Source organism: Montipora capricornis, chromosome 3, assembly GCF_036669925.1.
Source record: "Montipora capricornis isolate CH-2021 chromosome 3, ASM3666992v2, whole genome shotgun sequence".
Lineage (NCBI taxonomy): Eukaryota > Metazoa > Cnidaria > Anthozoa > Scleractinia > Acroporidae > Montipora > Montipora capricornis.
Window position 1 is genome coordinate 61,039,507 of NC_090885.1, and position 10,666 is coordinate 61,050,172.

The 10,666-nt window shown below is 39.9% G+C and overlaps 1 protein-coding gene across 1 annotated transcript in view; it reads right to left on the reverse strand.

Moving 5' to 3' along the window:
- LOC138043591 (nitric oxide-associated protein 1-like) overlaps positions 1-1,134 on the reverse strand; it is an 8,983-nt gene extending 7,849 nt beyond the window's left edge. Inside the window, exon 1 of the mRNA XM_068889940.1 lies at positions 1-1,134. This exon is cut by the window's left edge and continues 157 nt beyond it. Coding sequence (XP_068746041.1) covers positions 1-1,001 — 1,001 coding nt within the window. The 5' untranslated portion in view covers positions 1,002-1,134.
- Positions 1,135-10,666: the final 9,532 nt, after the last annotated feature.

The window sequence follows — 10,666 nt, forward strand, 5'->3', positions numbered from 1 at the left end:
AGATTGAACAAAGATGTTTTACCACTGTTACTACAGCCAATGAGGTAGATGTCACCCTCGTGGTCCCAGTGTTCTAGGATTTTACTAACCAGTTGTAACATCCCGAAGCCAGTTTTTGCACTGACGAGGCATGTGCTCTTTACGTTAGCACCTTCAAGCCCATGAGTTTTGCAAATGGCAAAAAGCATTTCTTGTAAGTGTTCTTTTTGCTTTCCAGTGTGTCCATCAACCGGAAGCATGTCTGTTTTATTGCCAACAATAATAATCCTCTTTGACTCACCGACTGCGTCAAGAAGATTGGTTAAAAGGCTTCCTGGTAGGTCCAGCAAGTCCACTACATACAAAATTAAACCCTTTCTTCTCCGTAAGTGTCTAAGGTTATCCATAATCTCATTGGAGCTTATGCTGATAGGAAAAGGCTTGTTATAGTATTTCAAATTAAAGCATTTTTGACAGACCAGAGTTCTTGTGGAGAGTGTTGCATTCATTCCCATCCTGGCTAGGTCTCCAGTCATTGGATTCTTAGCTGGTATAACGAATCCAGATTTCGCGGGATCCTCGCTTTGAAAAACAACCCCACAACCTGGGCATTTAGGGAATGCCTGCTCGTGCACATGTGTGAACGCTTCAATTGCCAAACTATCGGGTTCAAATGTCTCATCTGAAACGTGTGATTGTTCTTGAAATGTCTGCAAGCTGTCCTCATAGATCGTGTTATCACCAAGACTGCTTTTGTGAGAATAAATTACACCTTGTTCAGGTCGGTCCAAGACTTTTTTACCATTTGCGTTTTCATCGTCGCCGAAGAGTTTCGACGAAGTAGTGAGACGACGAAACAAACGAGCCAAACGTAGACTGATTAAGCATTCCGATGCAGAATTCCCATGGACTGACGTAAATATTCTGCAAAAATATGTATTTCTGAGATGAATGTAAGAAATGAGAGGTCTAGGTGTTCCCAAGATAATTTTCCTTGCTGAATGGAGTTTGAATAAAGACATCTCTGAAACGAGCAGCCGCCATAGGTCGGTATGTGATACTTACACTGCGACTACACTACGAGTCCACTTAACCGCTGAAAAATCGCAGGCGATCATTCGCAAACACATGACGCTCTGCCCTAAATCCTCGCGTGTAGTACAGGCTGTTTACACCCTTTTAATAAGTCTAATATATGCCATTTTCCGCTAATGACGTCGAACTCTTGCTTTCAAATTTTATTTAGAAATGTACAAAGGCCTAAAACGTTTCTGATTTCTTTTCTTGTTTGAAGCCTTTGTACATTTCTGAATAAATTTTAAAAGCATGAGTTTGACGTTATTAGCGAAAAACGGCATATATTAGACTTATTAAAAGGGTGTATATAGCTCTTCGATCCATGAGCCGCAGAGTACGTTTGAAAGTAGAGGAGCTAGGCTAGACATCATAGAAAATACAGCTGTAAGGGGCCAATAGAAATAATTTGAAAAATGGTTGACAGATGCCTTTGAGTGGTTCCTTAACATAACTTACAAAATCTTCAATAGCTTATTGGTCTTTGGGAATTCATCACGCACATGTCTACAGCTTGCGCATGCGTTGTGTACATACTAAATACCCATGTGCAATTGGCAAAATGTTAGACAACATTTTTTTAACACTGGCGCAACTTTTGCGGCCTTTTTGTTAATCCTTCTTGCGTTTGCTTATCCGTTTTCCCAAAGTTTGCAGCTATTACAACGGCTCTCGTGATTGGTTCAGAAAACAACAGGCACAAAAAGTTTACAACGGAAACAATGTGGAGCCTATCCCAGAACACAATAGAGCTGCATTCTGTACCGGTCATGGACGGCGGACGCGGGGGAGCTGGGGGGGAGGGGTGGTCAATTTCTAGCAAACAATAAAAATAAGAAGTAAAACATCTGTGATTTTAAGGTTGATCCACGTTTATATTTTTGATATCTCGTCGAGAATGCTGAAAAGAGCATTTCCGAGCTTCAAGGTTTCAAAATTTTCTGGCAGAGAATTCCCCCAGAACTCCCAACATGATAGTGTCTCCGGTGCTTGCTTGTTAGCCCCTCAATGCAAAATACGCTCCGCCATCCCTGCCGATCCAATGGAATTAGACGTGCGCATGCGTGGTATCTGAGGTTTTGACCCTTTTCATAAGCGGGAGCATGACCCAATAGTTTCACCCTGAAGTAAAAAAAGGTTACGTTATGATTTCACAGCAATAACGTCACTTTTCTGTTATTATTGACCGACTCAGCTGCTTCTCCTAAGCATTGGTTTGACGTGACTACTGTGCGAGGCCCCAGAGTGATAAATAAACTGAAAATTTCACAGGTTTTTGGGCAATAACAGAATAACAACACTGTCCTCTTCCTCGTGCGCACTTTTCGTTCTTGTGCATTCCATTAAAAAGAGCTTGCTCAAACGGCCATTGAATTGAGGATAAAAACACACGAAGCCTGCCTAAGCAAAAGCGACCAACGGAAATATTCATGGGGGGTATGTATTGGTTATAAAGATTATAGAGTTACTAGCTCGTCTTTCTGGTAAAAATAGGGAGAGGAAGAAGCTCGTCAACTCGGTCCCTGTCACCGTCTCAGCCATCCGTAGGCAAAAGCCCAAGCTCGTTGCCATGGTCTCTTTTGTACCCGGCGCAATAGAGACCCTGGGAACGAGCTTGGAAAAAGCCTACACACGACTGGATTTCTTCACGCGCAAATAGCTGTTCAACGAGAAGGTGATCTGCATCTCAACATCCAAAGCATCACACTGTGTTTTCTGCTAATATCCCTCAAGCCCCTTTCTAGCAGTACTGGCTAGAAGCGAGGCAACTGTATGTTGGAGTCTTCAACTCTGGGAGGCTCTACTTTGCTCAAATTATCAACTGTGAAATTTAATGGCAACAACAGTATTACGTTCTTCTGACAACTCATCCAGTCGTCACCATTTACAATCTGCATGCGTTAACTAAAACGTTTACTGAATTTCTGTAAATTAGTTTGTCAAACCGCAGCACCTTAGCTCGTTATTGCTTCTCTTGACTTGATAGTTTCAGCCCATGGTAATGGTTCAATCATTGATTTTGTTGAACCATCAAATAAACCGCGAATACCTTTCAAAGGCCATTCATTATGCCGCAAATTAGTAATTTTTGTTAAAGCGGTGTCTTTTGATTAATTTACAGCTCTTTTGCGCACGGTATTGATTCGTTGTATACCACTTTGAATTTTTCGTCATTGTGTCTTTTAAAGATAGTCGGGTTAGCCTAAGGAAGCCAGATATCAAGCTCCTTCTTACAATATGAAAATTTATTAACATTTGCTTCTATAGGGTGGTTATTATTTCATCAAAAAATGATGGGAAGGGGGGCGGCGATCAGCAGGGCGAATTCCTGGAGGTTTGCGGGAATAGCGGCGGGATCATGAGAACCTGCAGAAATGGTTTACAGGCCGTCTAACCGGTAGTTATTTGAAAGACCGGAGCAAAGCCCTTTTAGGAATTTGACAAAATATATTTGTGGGTATACATAAGTGCATCATAAGTCTTCGTAAAACTGAGCTCCATGATTCAGTTTAAGACAGTTGTTCAATGGGAGAGAGAATAGGGTTATTTAGCTGCGGTGGCGTCAAAGGGACATACATTTTCTCCACTCGTTTTTTTTTTTACTTGAAACTTACTTGCTTCTCAGGTACGACTTAGCCGCTACTTTCCTACTACTTAGCTGGGTTAGCAAAAAAAGTAGCAGCTAAGTCGCAACAAAGTTAGCAAAAAAGCAGCAGCTAAATCGCAACAAAGTAGGAAGTAGCAGCTAAGTAACAAGTAAACAGCAAGTAAAAAAAAAGAGTGGAGAAAATGTATGTCTCTTTGAAGCCACCGTATTCAGACCCACGAGTCGAAGCTTTCTGTAAAATCGCCAATCAGCGGTCAGCCTTTTGATCATTTAAAGTTGGATTGCTAAGGACGGCGATGTAGTGTACAAATTAAACCTTTAATAGAACACACTTGCAGAACCATTGTTTTTCTCAATAGTATGCAGAAATCTTCTCCACCGTTTTATAGTAATTTTCAGAACCTTTTAGGTTAATAAAACTAATGATGCCATTGAAATTCACAGTAGCTCCTTAAATGACATCCTCTAAAGAAAGGAATTCTGCTTGCAAATGAGGTTAAAAATTGTAAAAATGTATACTTTGCTTGCTCTATCTTCGAGTAGCCTGAAAGAGCGAGAAAGACGTTAAAATCGTAAATGGTTTGAACCCAGGAGACAAAGTTTTAACTGGCGCGGGAACTGAATCAAGACTCAATCAAACCTTGCAAGATATCGCTACAAACAAAGCAGAAACCGGTAGGAAATATTACTCATTTTCGAATCCGGTCTGTTTAATGATAACAATCGCTTACTCAAATAAACATGACTGGACAAAAAGAGCTTGAATTCAATTTTTGAAAATTGTATGAGATATTTTGGGTAGAGTTCATGCAAAGAGTCTGAAGCGTGACATTCCTCCTTCAGTAAACACAGCCAAGAAAGAGAGGCTTTCTTTTGTCCCGATCGACTGCTGATATCGAGTCAAAACTCAGTCGGCAATCGTTAGATCCTTAGCAATTGTTTTTCCAGAGTAAACATACAAACTCCATTAAAATTAAAGATATCAAAGCCCTCTTAATCAGAAAATAAACAGGAAAACTTTCTGGTGCTTTCATTAACATTATAACTTCCTGTTCAATAATGTTTTTTCGTTAAGTACAACTGAAACTACATCAGTTCAAAGTTAACAAGAAGAATTGTCTTCATAATTGCCAAAGAAAAAGGACTTACAAAACAAACAAGACGTCACGAAAGAGATGCTCGGTGGGCCAGCTTTGAATTTTACGAATAACGCTGAGAGAACCGCTCAACAATGCAAAGCAACGACATGCGATAAACTTTCACTTCACTCACCACCGTTTGGATTTAAAGAACATTTCTAAAGTCGTTTGAATAAGAACTATTACCCTCAAGATTGTGATCCCTTATATTGCACTTAAATAGGAAGAAAAGAGATTGTTTTTCTAACACAGCAGATAGCATTGTTTTCATTCTCCCCGGGTTCCGACAGTTTCTATAATGAAACGCGGGCCGCGGTTCTGAGGAATTTTACGAAGAATGTCCAATTGTCACGTTGTTTGGGTTAAGATCGGTTTTTCTCCCTTCGCCTAAAAGTTTTTGTTGTCAGTAGCAATGACAACTAAACAAAAAAAAAAAGACACAAAGTAAATTGTATCCCCTTTTTCAAAGTAAGATGATTTAGTGTTTAGCTACATTACATTGTGTCAACATGTTTGAAATGGCCAGTTATGGGATTACTTTGAAACTATTCTCGATACAAATCCGCTTAATTTATTGTAAGTACATTAATTAAAACCTTTACGTATATCCTTCCTGCAAAAACGACATGATGCTCTTTTTACAATACTTGCGATACCCATGTCAAGTATAACCTGAAGGAAAAAAGAAATTGTTTCTTACAGCAATGCTTATGGAAAGTTTTGGAAACATTATATAGTTGGTTGCAGCCAGAAAAACTACAAACAAGGCACGACAAAAGAACGAAGGACCGACTATGGGAAATGCTTAAAAAATTGTTTTTCCATCGGTGAGGGAAGTCAATTTACAAAAATTAAAATACGATGATTCTTATAGTTTATGTCAGTGATAAACACCCTGTTCGTTCGTTTGTAAAAGTATCTTCGCGCTTCAGTCGATGAATAAGTTTTTGGTTACAAGTGCGGAGTATTATCGTTAATCATGTTATCCAAAAAGCGATCGAGTGAGATTGCCGAGGTAACTCAGTTCGCGATGATAGCGGTAAACTTTCAGCTTTACAATCATTCGCTGCACTCGTCCATCGTGTGGGGTGCTTATGAAGCAAAAATTTCCGCCACACAAACACTATTTTTTATTTGACGGCAATATTACAAAGTAAGCCGACATGCAAACTAATGTTTTTGAGACATTTTTCCAGAATGGAATAGAAAAGACATGTTATATTATGTGGATTATTGTCGTCTGGCACGGGCATGCAGGTTTTACCCCAGCATGAGAGTCCGGTGTTTCCGCCTCTGGGACATTTTCCAACGGCAAATCTAAAGTCGAAAAAAAACGAAGCCATAGTCAGCTTAAATACCCGCCTCCGCGAGGCAAAACAAGGGCGGACACGGTTGGCTGAGATTTCAAGAGGCCAAAAAAATTAGCTTCTTAGCTGCCAAATAGTAACATTCTAGTGTAATTGCTTTGCCAATAGCCACGAAGGCGTGGAAATAGCTACGTTTATTTTATTCGTATAAAAACAACAAACTCCAAAATCTGTCTGTTAACTGAGTTCTTGGGAGAACGTCCTGCGTATTAAAGTGTCGATAAATACGTCAGTAGGAGGTACTTGGACAATTTGAGAATTAGACCCCTTGACATGCAAGCAGTCGTTGCAGTGGGTTTGTCTTTGAAGAGTGTGGCGCAGAAATATCAGGCCCACAAACACTGATTACCTCGTTTTTTTCGCCGAGCACATGATGTCGAGCACAAAGCAAGGGTATTGACGACATGACGCCCAGTGAGCTTTCAGGGAGCGAAAGGCTTTTGTTGAAGGTTAGTTCAGTAAAGACTGAAAACAGCGTGGGATAATGAATTAAGGGCATGCCATTGTGACGAATGAATATACTGAAAGCTCCCTGTGCAAACAGACTTGTTAGGTCGAGACTAACTGTCGGCTAGGGAACCAAAGGATATTATACGCTAACCTTTTTGAAACTCAGAGTCAAGCTAGTTTATGAAAATTTCATAACCTCTTCATGCACTTTATGTCGTGTGAATGCCCTGTTTGTAAACTATAACTACACAAGACGGTCGTTGACTACTCAGTACTCTTTCGACTCACAAACCCTGAATCGGAAGAGAAACAAGTCGAACATGTCCGTGTTCGTATTTCCATTCTTAACACCACTTCAAGTGTAGATCACTGGGTAGCCTTATTTCGTAGTTGAATACTGTGAGCTTTTCTTCTTCCACGAACAAGCCAACACGGGTCTCCTAAATTGACATGGCTCATTACCTTACGAAGTGTGGCACATTGACCAAATTCCTGTAGCAGTTAGGACCAATTAAGACCAAATTGTAACCAAACTCATATTTAAGCATGTACAGTGAAGTCATGAAGGAACACATTATTTCTCGCCCACTCGGTTCCTGTGGACAAGCCATGAGAGCATCGAAATGTTCCCTAGTTTGTCAACTTTTAGGAAAACGTGAGGTTAACACCCAAAGTACCTTTAACGGGAAGCGTGGGCCAAATTGGAATGCCTCTATCGAACTTCTCCTTACTGTCCTATTTTTATAAAACTACTCCACTTTCGAAAATAATTTAAATACCACGTTAAAATTAGCATATGACGAATCTGTAATATGTAACCCGTGTTTGCCTCATAACAAGACCGGATCCTTGGATTATCTGTGCCAACGAAGACAGAGACATAATTTAATCAAGGTCGAGATAAGCGTCAAATCAAAACGGCAACTGACTATATTTACTGAGGGTTAGATCCGGCAAAAGGCTCGTATGAATAGAACGCAAGGTAAAGATCCATTCACAGAAATCCTTCACTGAGTGTGTGCTTCGAAGTTAATTATCACTTGAGAATTTTTTTAGCATTTTTCATGAAACGTGTTGACATTATCACCAAGTCTGGTCCAGTGTTGATCGGATATTCAGTCAAAAATGAACTCTTCTGTCTGCTTTTGTAGTATGTTTAAATGTGACCTTCAACAAAATTGTTAGCCGTTAAATTAAAGTTGTCCAACAGTAACAGTCTCTTTGCTCTAAACTATTTGAACAGGAACCCATATCCCACGAAGTTATTTTGTATTTTTATTTTAAGTTACTACTCTTCAACTTTCATGCCTTCTTGCAACGTAATTCATAAAGTTTGTTAAGATATATTGTCACCTGAGACAAACCACGTCACTGGTTTAATTATGTAAACGGCCGCGATTCTCCAGGAAACTTGCCGATCCTTGGTACGGGTATCTTGACGTGGCGACAGTAAGACCTAAATAGCCTTTTTTGCCTTACCAATATATATACTGTAGCTTATTCAAATTTTCACAATCGTCAGTTATTTCATCAACTTTATCCAGTTCGTCAGAAAACATCCAAGCCTTTTTAGGGCGGACACTTTTCAAAACCACGTTCTCAGCGAGAAGCCAGGGGAAAGTAACGCTATTTGGTCTAACTAGTGTCTAACCAACCCTTTCTGGTTATTCACCATGCTAGCCCAATTATTTTTAGCGTCGTGAGTAGGCGTCCTTTCGCTTCATGAAACTCATAAAATGACACTGACTGTGTTTCCATCAAAAGCAACACAATGCGTTTTGCAAAGGGGTTTATGGAACATTCGTCAAAGTTAAAATTCTTTCAGTCTTTTGAACACATTACTACGACCGCAAAGTGAGTTGCTTTGGTCACCAGGTTAATCTTGTGCACTGCTTTGACTGGGTGGTTTCTTAGTTGCTTGGAGTTGCTGTTTTATATGGTAGTAATTTAATGGATGCTGATTGACTTGCAGCTGGCTTTGTAAGTTGGGCTGGGTGGTCGCGTTAATTGCTGGGTGGTTAATTGCTAAGCTTGTCCGTTCTTGCTCGTTAAGCTTTGTCCGCCTTGTAGGCATTTTCGACTGCTTGATTTGTTGGATTGATTGTGTCAGTTGAATGGCTCATTTGGCTTGATTGGTTGGTCCATTGGTTGAAATCATGGTCCGCCTAATCGGTTGAAAGTGTCCGATTTGTAGGATGGCTCAAGTTGTTGAACCTGGTTGTCGTGGATTACTTTGTATGACGAAATGATTGACAAGAAGGGATAGCTGCACTGGTTGAGTTAGTTCTTTCGTCGGCTTCATGTGGTTTATATGGCTCATACGGGTGATTATTTTTCAAAACTTGTTATAACAAAATTTGAATGGGCCAGGGAATTTTTGTAAACGTTCCCATTTTTAGCAACAATAAGAAAGGTTGTCATGAAGGGTGTTCGGTGCTCTTGGCACAAGACATGTCTAACTCTTCAAAAGAGTCAATCATAGCTAGGGAACACCAGCAAATGCAAGTTGAGTGTCACGGCCACAACTTCGAATGATTCAGCAGTACTAAATACCCAGTCTAAAGAGGATTCCGGTAAACAGTTAGAACGCACACATTAAACGAATTTATTAGCTTTTATTCCTTTCTTTTCCAACCGGTATTGCAAACCCAAGGTAAAACTGAAGAACGGGGAGGTGATTTAGAAGAGGTGGTGGGTTCTATCATGACTTGTACTGTTCTTATTGTTGGTCATAGATAAGAAATCGTCTACATGACGGGCAGTAATGATTCATGTCCATTACCTATGTCGAATAAATAGCTCGTTGCTAAGTGATTTACTGTAAAACAAAACGTTGTATTGAGTATAGATGAGTCTGTAGGTGAATCATCTATTTTTATGCATACATACTACATGCATATGAACTGTGGATATGTATATACATATCGAGAGAATAATCAACCAGTTTATATCGGAGTCATAGGTTTTCCATTGGAATAATAGACATTTGATAACAATTTATTGTAGCCATAAACGTCACGTTAATCGTTTTGTGGTGTTACTTCTTTGGCTTACGACAGGCCCACGACATGATTTACGATTGTTGTGTAGTCAGAAAAATGTCGTAGCATTTTAAAACATGTTTTAAAACGCTGCGACAATCGTAAGTCATGTCGTAGGCCTGTCGTGAGCTTGTCGCATGCGACAAAATCGTATCGTGTAAATCGGCCCTAAAACATGTTTAAAATGCGACGACATTTTTGCTGATGTACACGACAATCGCAAGTCATGTCGTAGGCCTGACGTAAGCTTGTCGCATGCGACAAAAATCGTACCGTGTAAATCGGCCCTTACATTACACGGCGGGAATTTATTACACATTTTGGGGCAACGCCAAATTGTTTGCTATGTAATATTTATCTGTTTTTATTCAACAGTATTTCTGTATCGACGTGAATGAGTAATTTATTACACGCCACCTAACAATATTTAGTTATCTCTTGTGCACTGTTGATGATAAGTGTCCTTGGATTTTGGTGTTGCTTCATAAAAAAATATTACTTCCCTTTACGCAGGTAGGGCTCGATCGGAATTTTCTAGCATATTCATCAGATGGAAAGCAAGAGGAAATATAAATAGACGGGAGAGCAGACCACAAATTTCTCTGAAAATAAACGGAAGAACTTGACAATGAGGGCACAAAAACGCAACTTCGGCGCCAGAGCTGTCAAACACGAGCCCGGGAATACGAGGCCGGGAATATAAAAAATGCTCAGCTGAGCAATGTACTTCAGTCTCTTGCCAATAGGATTGGATTTAATTCAATAACGATTGCAACAATTATGATATCGTTTATTTCTTTGGTGTTCACGAACTTGTGCCGGAATGACTCCATTCACCAATGAAGCTGTTTTAAGTTCTTAACGGAGATGCATGGTCAATTTAGTTGGCTCAAGTACGGTATAACATTTCCAAAATAGGTAACTACGCGAACTTAGGACTCATCGAGTAGGGCCGATATTTGTTCGGAAAGACTGAATATGGTAGCAAATTTAGAAAAGGTATCATTT